Source organism: Stomoxys calcitrans, chromosome 3 (assembly GCF_963082655.1).
Source record: "Stomoxys calcitrans chromosome 3, idStoCalc2.1, whole genome shotgun sequence".
Taxonomy (NCBI): Eukaryota; Metazoa; Arthropoda; class Insecta; order Diptera; family Muscidae; genus Stomoxys; species Stomoxys calcitrans.
The window spans coordinates 4980946-4993214 of NC_081554.1; the positions used below are offsets into that span (position 1 = coordinate 4980946).

At 36.6% G+C, this 12269-nt stretch overlaps 2 protein-coding genes across 20 annotated transcripts in view; both read left to right on the forward strand.

Annotated features, from left to right (window-relative positions):
• Window positions 1-2709, forward strand: part of LOC106081285 (muscle-specific protein 300 kDa) — a 315875-nt gene extending 313166 nt beyond the window's left edge. For all 19 annotated transcript variants that reach the window (XM_059364509.1, XM_013243150.2, XM_013243155.2 and 16 more), the window contains one exon: window positions 899-2709. In XM_059364509.1, the coding sequence (XP_059220492.1) occupies window positions 899-1139 (241 nt within the window). In that variant the 3' untranslated portion in view covers window positions 1140-2709. The remainder of the gene's footprint in view (window positions 1-898) is intronic.
• Window positions 2710-5004: 2295 nt separating this feature from the next.
• Window positions 5005-7929, forward strand: LOC106081290 (uncharacterized). Its single transcript, XM_059365784.1, has 3 exons — window positions 5005-5737; window positions 7125-7335; window positions 7528-7929. Exons 1-3 carry the CDS (start codon window positions 5064-5066, stop codon window positions 7819-7821), a joined length of 1179 nt encoding a protein of 392 aa, XP_059221767.1. The 5' UTR covers window positions 5005-5063; the 3' UTR covers window positions 7822-7929.
• The last annotated feature ends 4340 nt before the right edge of the window (window positions 7930-12269 follow it).

A 12269-nucleotide genomic window follows, 5' to 3' on the forward strand; every position in this document is an offset into this window, starting at 1 on the left:
TGATATCGCTGCCATATAAACCGAACTTGGGTCTTGACTTCTTAAGCTTTTAGAGAGCGAAATTCTTATCCGATTGGACTGTAATTTTGCTCATGGTGTTTTGGTATCACTTCCAACCACTGTGTTAAGAACGGTTTAAACCGACCTTGGATCTTGACTTCTTGAGCCGCTAAAGGGCGCTATTCTCATCCGATTTGGGTGAAATTTAGCTTGAGGTGTTTGGCTATGACTTCTAACAACTCTGCTAAGTATGGCACAAATCAATACATATCCTGGTATAGCTGCCATATAAACCGATCTGGGATCTTGATTTCTTGAGCCTCTAGAGGGCGCAATTCCCATCAGATTTTGCTGAAATTTTTTTCAAAAAGTGTTTTGTTATGACTTCCAACAGTTGTGCCAAATATGGTTTTAATTGGTTCATAACCTGATATAGCTGCCATATAACCCATCTGGGAATTTGACTTCTTGAGCCTCTAGAGGGCGCAGTTATTATTCAATTTGGCTGAAATTTTGAACATCGGCTTCTCTCATAACCTTCAACATTCATGTTAAATATAGTCTGAATCGATCTATAGCTTGATACAGCTTCCATATAAACCAATCATCCGATTTTGCTTCTTGAGCCCCTACAAGGTGCATTTTATTTCAAAGAGGATTTGTTGGTTCAAAGAGGACTTGTTTTTACACTTTGCCGATTAAATTTGGAAGTGAATTTTAGTATTCCAAAAATTTGGTATAACTTGAAAGACTTTCTGAAAACATTTTTCTCTCTCGATTTTCCCCTTATATATTCCTCCTGGATTATTTCGTTCCATTTTTCAAAAAAATCCATAAACGATTTCGATGAATTGTATTAACCATGTTGTTGTTGTTTTTCTCAAAAACTTTTCTTTAGCAATCCCGATGGCGATGCTGCCGATGGAGATGTCATAAATACCACCGTCCTTGCCAGAGGCGCCCGATTCCTAGGCCGTGTTGCACGTGCTTCGCTGCCCATACAAGCGCTCATGTTACTGTTGTTGGGTGTTGCCACCCTTGTGCCCCACGGTGAGGACTACACCTGCATGTTTACTAATTCGTTTGCCCGCAGCCTGGAGCCAATGCTGTCCTATCCCAATGGGCCGCCACCAACATAAGTGGAAACCACCCACCCCCACCCCCTGTCCTCCCGCCCCCTCCCCCCAAACCCCCTTCCTTAAACATAGAAATGTAAGATAAATCAAGCAAAATGTTGAACATTTGAACACAAAACTTTGTAAAATATGAACAAAACGGAAAAATTTGTAAATAATTTTTCTAAAGCTGTAAAAAACAAACAATGAAACTAAAAGTAACTCGGATGAAAAACCCTTTATAAAATATAGTTAGATAGTTATATGTATTGTTGATTAAACAAAAAAAAAAAACATGAAAAACTTTGTATGACAGTGTATTGACAGAATTCAATATTTTGTAAATTTTTGTATTTTTACGAGAAAAGAAGAAAAACCAATTCTCTCAAGAATCTAAAGAAAAAAAAACATAGACGAACAAATTGATGAAGAAAAAAAAACCTAAATTATTGTAAAAAATAAGAAACAAAAAATTCTGTACGAAACGCACATGAAAACGACAAGAAGAAGGAAAAAAACTCCTAAACAAAAATTTTTGATATTTAACGAATGAAGCAAGCAGACCTGGAATGTATATGCGGTTTTGAATACTCTCATCGTGGAACATTTGGGTATTCAAAATGGTGAATACTTTCCTGGCCTACTCTTCAAAACCCCCAAAACTATGCCAGCAATGCAATGGCCCAGCACTTGAGGAAGCAAACCGTAGTAGTTTAGACACATCTCTAAGATCTTTTCAAAATTCTCTTCAGCCACATGACCCGTCTTGGCCATAGCCTCTTGGCAAAATTCAATGCCAGACCTTAACAAATCTCCCAAAATTAATGTTCTCAAAGGTCTGGCCATTTGACTTTGCTAGGTTATGGCCTATAACAATTCCATGACTAGTTGCTGCTGTCATATTAGGAGGGTTATACACAATTAATGAGAGGTCATAGGACTTAAATACCAAATCTCTCCCTGTATTTTTGAAACTCAAAGGCATTTCATTAATTCCCTGGGCCCTTCTATATGCCAGCAGTAAGTGTTTGTAAATATTCATATTTATTTTTGTTAAAACAAAAACACCAAAAAACATTCCCAAAACATTTTTTTTTTGCTTTTAAAACAAAAATTCAGTGATATTTTTTTGTAATTAAAAAAAAAACGTTGCTTCCCAAGGCTGTTTGTATTGTTGGAGAAAAAAATCAAAAAGAAAAAAAAAAACTAAAACGAAGCAGCAAGTGTCCTATGCCGGTGCTAAACCATTTAAAAAATTAAAAAGAAAACAAAATAAAATGTTGTCTAAAACAAACTCGAAAACCTAAATGTTATTAAAAAAAAACGTAAAATGCAAAGAAGACATAAGGAAACCTTTAAGTAGCCTCTATGAAAAACAAAGGTTTTTGTAAAAAATACAACAATTTATAACAACTTTCCCTCCACTATTATTTTTAAGTTGAAATCTTATTTTTTGTTAATTATTTCTTTTTTGTTTAAGTTGTTATTTTATGCTTTGAGCATTAAACGAAAACAAAAATCTTGCTGTATTTTTTTAAATTTTTTCAATTTTCTCTATTTTAAGTTTTGTGTTGTCTGAAGATAATGTCGTTGATTTATTATTTTTTTCAACCTTCCTTATATGTATTGTTTTTTAGTTTCCCCATTATAGTGTAAGTAAGTGTTTGATATTTTTTTCCATACAGTTATGGGTTGAGATATATTTTTTTTAAATTTTTATTCTTTGTCTTCTTTACTCTTGTACCTATATATATAAAAAAAATAAAAAGAAAGAAAAGAACATAGTAAACTATCAATCCTTATTATTGCTTTTATTATTTGTATTTGTAATTATTATTATTATTATTGTTATTCTTATTATTATTACTATTATGATTATTATTATTATTATTACTCTTATTACATATATGATTATTATCATTTAATGAATGCAAATAAAAAACTTAACCCTAAACACTAAGTTTCATTATACAAATGAAGAATATTCAACAAAATTATATTATAGAAATAAAAACAAAAATATTTAAGTACATATATATATTCATATATATATCCAAACGAAATGAATTAACAAACAGAAAATCATAATCACATTTTTCTAAAAATTGCAATAAAAAATAAATATTAAAATATTAATACAACCGGGTTTTTATTTCTTCTGGTCCACTGATCGAAAAAACGACGGTACTTTGCCAATACCGGCTGGTATTATTTTATTGATCTTACTAGCTGGACAGGGCCCACTGCGCTGCGCCTTCTTTAACTCTCTAATATCTATTTAGGGTGGGGACACTTCGCCCTGAATGTGGATATCGTGCTTCTGTAGCCTATGACCACCTATGACGATGAACGCCTGCGATCGAATCCTGGCGGAACTTCGGACAAAATAGAAAACGAATTTGATATCCAATTTTGGGGGTACGCCCTAAATCACCCCTTAAACTGAACTTCATTTCCGACTATATCAATATGGATCTCAAATCAACGGTATTTGGGAGAAAAGATCCAATTTGATAACTATTTTCAGGGCAAAGTGCCCGGTGACCACCCCAGCCACAAAACACCCTCCAAACGGTTCATATTTACCAACCATGACAAAATGGGGTTCAAAGTAAAGGGATTTGGGAGTGGACACTAATTTGATATCCATATTTGAGTCGAAATGTCTCCCTAAAAAGCACTTCTCATTACCCTAATTTCAAAAATACCACATCTCGGAGATTGGTAATGCGATTAGTTCGAAATTTTTTGCTTAAACTGAACCGTTGATTTGAGATCCATATTGATATGGTCGAAAATGAAGTTCAGTTTAAGGGGTGATTTAGGGCGTACCCCCAAAATTGGATATCAAATTCGTTTTCTACTCTCAAATACCTTTCATTTGAGTGCCATATTGCCATAATGGATCAATTAATATATTTGACGTATTTTTAGGAGAAAAAGAGCCACCTTGACTTGAACGCAAATTATAATGTCATATTTTTTATCTACTTCCAAATATCTTTCACTTGAAACCTACATAGCCATGTTCGGCTGATATGATCATTTAGGGGTGAGGCATCCTCCCATTACTTGGACATAATTTTTTATGCCTTATTAATAATCTACTGCCAGATACTTTTCATTTGAGTGCCATATGTCAGCTTAGCTTTCGCGGCTAACAAACACCGGTACTTAGGTGGGGACACGATACCAGGCATGAACCAACTTAGTGGAGTGGTGTGGAAAACAATTAACGATTTTGTAAGTAGCACGGAATTCCTAACTTAAATTTACTTTTTCAAGGTTCCTTATTTTAGGACGCACAACAAGCCGATTACTGGTTTAGGTGTATGTCTGTAGCGGCATGGGGTAGATATATATCTGCACCTTGTTTTCAACCTCACCTACGTACCCATTGAGCCAAAAATGGGCTTCGTCGCTTAAGAAAAAAAGTGCGCCATGAACTTTGTAAGACGATTCATGGTTAAATTATAGACCAAACTGGGCAAGCTTGCCAGTGAAACAACACACGAAGCGTGCGTGAGCTGTTTAAACCATGATAATAATAATAGCTAAAAAATCACCCTTTATATGTATTTTACCATAATAAGTCTTTATATGCATTTGGTGGGGTTTGAACATGGAGTGTCTAGCATGGCAAAATTTATATATCAAAATTTCGGTTGCATCACCCAATCTATCAACGAGATCTGGCGTTTTTGAAAATTGGGGTAAGAAAAGTTAGATGCATTTTATAGTTATGTAATTGTGATTCTCTGTTCATCGCAATATTATCACCAGAGAACCACTTAGGGGTTAAACGATTACCCTTATCTTTAATATTTTCATATCACATTTTCCCCTTTTTAACCTTTCATTGTTATTGTCAAGAATTTCTAAAAATAATGACATCCCAATTATTCCTTATTTAGTAATAACAATAAAAGAATCACAAAAAATGTTCAAATGTGGAAATTGTATCGCAAAATCCGCTCAATTCTCAACGGCTTGTTGTTAATGGAAGTTATGTTGGGAGTAGTGATTATCGCAGTTGCAGCCATCTATCACAGCAAATTGTCCTCATTTATGACCCAGGCTGAAAGGACAATGATATCTACGAAATTAGCTCACGCCTACATTTTGGGATTTCAATTGATTGCACTGTATCTCGGAAGCCTAATAATGTGGAAAAGAATCTGGTTGCGACGCTATTCGCAAAGCATACAACTGCTGCTGAAGGTTTGGCTATTTTTCTGCAGCCTATTGGCCATTTGTAGCTGTGCCACCATGTGGTCCCTACTGGAAGGTGAAAAAGTCGTAGGAGAAAGTGTTGAGATGCTGCTGCAGCGTGGTATAGATGCTTATTACACGAATCCAGAGTGGAAATTTCTATGGGATCAATTGCAGTACAAGCAGGAATGTTGTGGCGTCAATGGATATATGGACTGGATGAGGGCGGCGTGGATGCCTAGGAGTACTTCCACAACAACTTCTATACCAAAGGATTATCAATACTTTGATTATGAAACAGAATTGAATGAGGAAACTCAATACCCACACACCATAATGGAGAAAAAAAGTGCAAATAGAGCGGCTACAGAATTGCCAAAGGCTCCCCTAGACAGAGGAATTACCCAGGGGTAAAACAGTTTGGTTTTAATACCCTCCACCATGGGATGGGGGTATACTAATTTCATCACTCTGTTTGTGACTACTCGAAATATTCGTCTGAGACCCCATTCTTGATCGTCGTGACATTTTATGTCGATCTAGCCATGTCCGTTCGTCTGTCCGTTTGTCCGTCCGTCTGTCTATCGAAAGAACGCTGACTTTCGAAGGAGTAATGCTAGCCGCTTGAAATTTTGCACAAATACTTCTTATTAGTGTAGGTCGGTTGCGATTGTAAATGGCCCATATCGGTCCTTGTTTTGATATAGCTGCCCTATAAACCGATGTTAGGTCTTGACTTCTTGAGCCTCAAGAGAGTGGAATTCTTATCCGATTTGAATGAAATTTTGCACGAAGTATTTTGTTATGATATCCAACCACTGTACCAAGTATGGTTCCAATCGGTCCATAACCTGATATAGCTGCCATATAAACCGATCTTGGGTCTTGACTTCTTGAGCCTCTAGACGGCGTAATTCTTATCTGATTGGAATGAAGTTTTGCACGACGTGTTTTGTTATGATATCCAAGAACTGTGCCAAGTATGGTTCAAATCGTTTCATAACCTGATATAGCTGCCATATAAACCGATCTTGAATCTTGACTTCTTGAGCCACTAGAGGGCGCAATTCTTATCCGATTTGAATGAAATTTTGCACGAAGTAATTTGTTATGATATCCAACAACTGTGCCAAGTATGGTTCAAATCGGTCCATAACCTGATATAGCGGTCATATAAACCGATATGGGGACTTGACTTCTTGAACTCCTAGAGGGCGCAATTCCTATCCGATTTGGCTGAAATTTAGCATGACGTATTTTATTATGACTTTCAACAACTGTGTCAAATAAGGTTCAAACCGTTTCATAAACTGATATAGCTGCCATATAAACCAATCTGGGATCTTGACTTCTTGAGCCTCTAGAGGGCGCAATTCCTATCAGATTGGAATGAAATTTCGCACGACGTGTTTTGTCATGATATCCAACAACTAAGCCAAGTATGTTTCAAATAAGTCCATAACCTGATATAGCTGTCATTTGAGCCGATCTGGGGATTTCTTGAACTTCCAGAGGGCGAAATTCCTATCCGATTTGGCTGAAATTTTGCATGACGTATTTTATTATGACTTTCTACCACTGTGCCAAATCGGTTCATAACCTGATATAGCTGCCATATAAACCGATCTGTGATCTTGACATCTCTTCTTTTATCATTTTTTTGCTTAAGAAGAGATTCCGGGAAAAGAACTCTACAAATGCGATCCATGGTGGAGGGTATATAAGATTCGGCCCGGCCGAACTTAGCACGCTTTTACTTGTTTTTATTTCCGATAATTGTAATTTTTTTATTTCTAGAGAACAGATTCTTGCTCCTTATGCCTGTTGTAAACACCACAACCCATCTTGCTATCCAAAAAATCTTCTTGAGAACAAGGAGTCGCCAAGTTTATCTCAGTTGAATATTAGCGACATAAATACTAGGTCCTGTTTGTCACTTTTCAACGATTATCTATGGTATTTTATGCGCATACTGCTGTTGCTGGTCTCGATGGGAATCGTTACTGATGTAAGTTGTTTGATATCAAAGGGATTGTCGCCATCTGTGGGTCAGAGAAACCCATTTTATTTTAATATTGAGAACAAATTTCTATACTATATCCCCATATAACTGATGCAAACCTGGGAGTGTTTTTTCAAATTTTGAATATTTCACACAATTTCATAAAAATACCAACTTTTGGCTTTATTTTCTTTTAAGATTTTCCTATGTTGCCTAACCAAATATTACATGAGGCATTGTCAGGCCACAGCTTGTCAAGATCTTAAACATGATATGTCGATGTACGATGACGATGGCAATGCTGTAGTTATAATCAAATGCCCACCCAAAGTGAAGTGTATAACCCTGGAAGAAACAAATTCGTGTGATTCCGATTTTCCCAATATTTGTACAGACTCGGAACCTTGTTACTGCTGTTATGATTCGAGAAGTGATTGTGGCAGCGACCGTCTTTTAGCTGGCTGTGCTGGTGAAAATAGCCATATCCAATAACCAAAAGGTTGTTATGTACGAACTTTATTTTTCGATTATAATATTGTATTTTATTTATTTTAATAAGTTGTACTATGTTGTACTATATAATCATAACTAAACGAAAAATAGAAATTTAACAAGTAAAATCGTGCTAAGTTCGGCCGGGCCGAATCCTATATACCCTCCACCATAGGTCGCATTTGTTGAGATCTTTTCCCGATATCTCTTTTTAGGCAAAGAAAGGACAAAAAAGAAAGAATTGCCATAATATTGGAGCTATTTCAAGTTATGGTCCGATTCGGATTCGAATTAAGAATTCGAGTAAGAATTGCGCCCTCTAGGGGCTCAAGAAGTAATATAGAGAAATTGGTTTATATGGGAGCTGTATGTATATTTGACACGTATGTTGAAGGTCATGGGAGAAGCCGTTACATAAAATTTCAGCCAAATCGGATAATAATTACGCCCTCTGGAGGCTCAAGAAGTCAATGTTCCCAGATCGGTTTAAATAGTAGCTATATCAGGTTATAGCTCGATTTGAACCATATTCGGCACAGTTGTTAGAAGTCATAACAAAACCCGTCATGCGAAATTTCTGTCAAATCGGATAAGAATTGCGTCCTCTAGTGGCTCAAGAAGTTAAGATTCAAGATCGATTTATATGGCGGCTATATCAAGTTATGAACCGATTTAAATCATAATCATGTTGGAAGTCATAAGTAAAAACGTTGTGCAAAATTTCAGCCAAAGCGGATAGGAATTGCGCCCTCTAGACGCCTAAGAAGTCTAGACCCCAGATAGGTTTATATGGCAGCTATATCAAAACATAGACCGATATGACCCATTTACAATCTCAACCGACCTACACTAATAAGAAGTATTTGTGCAAAATTTCAAGAGCCTAGCTTTACTTCTTCAAAAGTTAGCGGGCTTTCGACAGACAGACGGACATACGGATGGACATGGCTTAAGTTCGACTTAAAATGTCACGACGATCAAGAATAAATATATACTTTATGGGGTCTTAGACGAATATTTCGAAGAGTTACAAACAGAATGACGAAATAAGTATACCCCCATCCTATGGTGAAGGGTATAAAAATGTGTATAAGCTAAAAATAATTGTTATATTCGATGACAAATATTCTTTATAATCAAACTAGCTGGCCTGGTGTACTACGCTACACCCTAACCTAAGGTGCCTTTTGAAAATAGAATGTTTCTTTATATGTTATGAAACCGGTGCCCAGAGCCATAGGTCTTTCTCGGATCTATATTACTTTCTGTGCTTTTCGTATGTGTTGTTCAAATATGTATTCGAGGCTTGCCTTTTATATTTCGGGATTAGAGAACACAAAAATAAATATTAGTCAACAAAAATCGCTTTATTGTTTTCAAAATATTTCCCATTAAGCTCTATACACTTTTGCATGCGTTTGAGCCAATTGTCGAAGCACTTTTGCCACTCTGATTGAGGGATCCCCTAAACATGCATTCTGAAAGCTTCAACCGCTTCTTCAGGTGTCGATAAACGTTGATCTCTCATTTTTTTTAAATATGGGAATAAGAAGGAGTCATTCGGTGCCAAGTCAGGACTGTACGGCGGATGACTCATTAAATCGATGTTTTGAGTGCTCAAATATGCAGTTTTTTTTGTTATTTTGGAGCATTTCTTTCGAACAATCGAACCGAGCCTTTTTTGAGCGATTGACAAATTGTGTAGGATCCAACGGGAACAAATTTTTTTGACGATCAAATGTTCATGCAGTATTGAATGTATGCTGGTCCCACTAATGCCTAAGGTTGTCTCAATCTCACGATAGGTGGCATGAGGATTTTGTAATATTAGTTGGCGCACGGCATCAATGATTTTTGAAACAACAACTGATTTTGGACAACTTTCACGAAATTCGTCTTGGAGTCAACTACTACGACCTCGGTTGAATTCACCATACCATACCGATAAACCCAGGTCCTTGATGGAGCTTCATCGCCAAATATGAAGTTGAGTTGAGTTAATCCACGTTGAAAGTGGTAAAAAATAATCGCACGAAAATGTAGGATTTAATTTCATTTTTTGGGCGAGATGAATCTTTTAAGTTACTGTAAATAGCACAAATAGCGCTCGTATGTCAAAACGTTCTGAGTACGTATAACAAAAAAAATGTCAAGCTTTACGATATAGCTGTCAGTTGGCAGATTGCAACACAAGGGTTGTCCCATGCCGAAATATAAAAGGCAACCCTCATAAGTGTGTTTGTGTACTAAAAAATTTTTGCAAATTTGCACAAATTGTTACTGGAAGTAGTCCGCGCATTACATTTTCCAGCAGAAGAGAGCAGGAGAGTGCTCGAGAGCGAGCTAAATTTTGAGTTTGGCAATTGAGAGCTTGCAAATCGAAAAGCTTTTTTATGAAAACCAGCTGTTTAATTCAAATAAATAGCAAAAGAGAGTAAAGGCTATTCTAACTCTCCTGTTAGTTTTTACTGAAAAAGTACGAATACAAACCTTATATCCGACACAATAGTCACATCTCAAGTTCGTATATAAGATTCGTACATTCGTCTCAAGTCTTTTCATTTAAGTCCTGCATTATCCGTGTCGTTTTGCATGAGCGTTTGGAGGACACAGATCATTTAAGTCCCATATTGTTGCAGTCGGCCTACAATGGCCTTTTATTTGAGTCCCACAAGTTCTTTTGAATCGGCCCACATGTTCTTTTCTGTCCCCACACCTGCTCCCGAAGTTGGAGGCGGGACCATACCTTTCGTTTGAATAACATATGTTCTCCATTTGTCCACTTAAAATTTTGGGTGTCACTTATGGAATAAGAGGTAGGGTCTGCCCCTATTCTGATATCAGAAAATTATATAGCCTATTACCTCTTCCATCCTACACAATCTGTGAAAATTTCAAGAATATCGATTCAGCTGTTTCGGAGTCTATAGGAAACAAACAAACACACTTTGACTTTTATATAAAGAACTACCTGGCCCGGTGTGCTTCGTTGCACTCCTTTTTACATGGTAAAATTTGAAAATAATTTATATTCGTATACTACTCTCAAATACCTTTCGTTGGAGACCCATATTGTCTCGTTCGTTGTAAATGTCCATTTGGGGCTTAACTTTGGGTTGGAAATAGATCCCAAATTTTTATATAAGTTTCGTATTCCACTCTCAAATACTTTTTATTTAAATCCCATATTGTCCCAAACGGCCTACATGTCCGATAGCAGAACTGTTTTAGGATGGGGCGGCCCCCTGGTACTTGACCACAAATTTTTATATGAGTTTCGCATTCTACTTTAATTTTTGTATAAAAGATATATTCGAACAAAGAACAATATGATAGTATAAACTACAGGGTGTGTATCGATAATGTTTATTGAACGCAGCTGCTATAAAAAGAGTAACATAGAATAGTTCGTAGATGTCGCTGCAGATGTTTTCATTACAGCCGCATACAACACTATTTTGCAACGACAATATAGTCGAACAAAGGACAACTTGACAATATGAACTACAGGGTGTGTATCGATAATGTTTATTGAACGCAGCTACAATGAACAGAATAACATAGAATTGTTCGTAGATGTCGCTGCATATGTGTTTACTAAAGCCAAATACATCACTGTTTTGCACATATGCATTTAGCATGTTCAACAACCGGTGGATGTGTTCAGTGAGTGTTTGAATCCGAATGAGTTCCATCATAGATAAACTATTTCAATCCTCTTTGCGCATTCTGCATCAATATGGACCATAACATAGTTCCATAAATACCACAAAAATTTGTAATTTTTTTTAACAGCTATTTGTAGGGCCATAAAAACCCTTATTTGCCATATAGGGATACAGGTTTTATGATGCCATGATGCGAGCCATGTCCGTCCGCCGAAAGCACGCTAATCTTCGAAGGAGAAAAGCTGGGCGCTTAAAATTTTGCAAAAAGACTTATTGGTGTAAGTCGGTTGAGATCGTAAATCGGACAAATCGGTCAACGTTTTGATAAGTTGTCATATAAACCGATCTTGGGCCTTGACTTCTTGAGTTTCTAGAAGACGAAATTCTTATTCAATATGGCTGAAATTGTGCACGTGGTGTATTGGTATCACATCCAACAACTGTACTAAGTATGGATCAAATCGGTTCATAACCTGATATAGCTGCCATATTAACCGATCTGCCTATTAGACTTCTTGAGCTTCTAGAGGGTGCAATTCTCGTCCGATTTGACTGAAATTTTGCACGTGGTGTTTTGGTATCACTTCAAACAACTGTGCTAAGTAAGTATGGTTCAAATCGGCCCATAACCTGATATAGCTGCCATATAAATCGATCTTCGGTCTTGATTTCTAGAGCTTTTAGAAGGCGGAATTCTTATCCGATTTGTCGGAAATTTTGTTTGATATCACTTCCAACAACTGTGCGACGTATGGTTCAAATCGGTCCATAACCGCCATA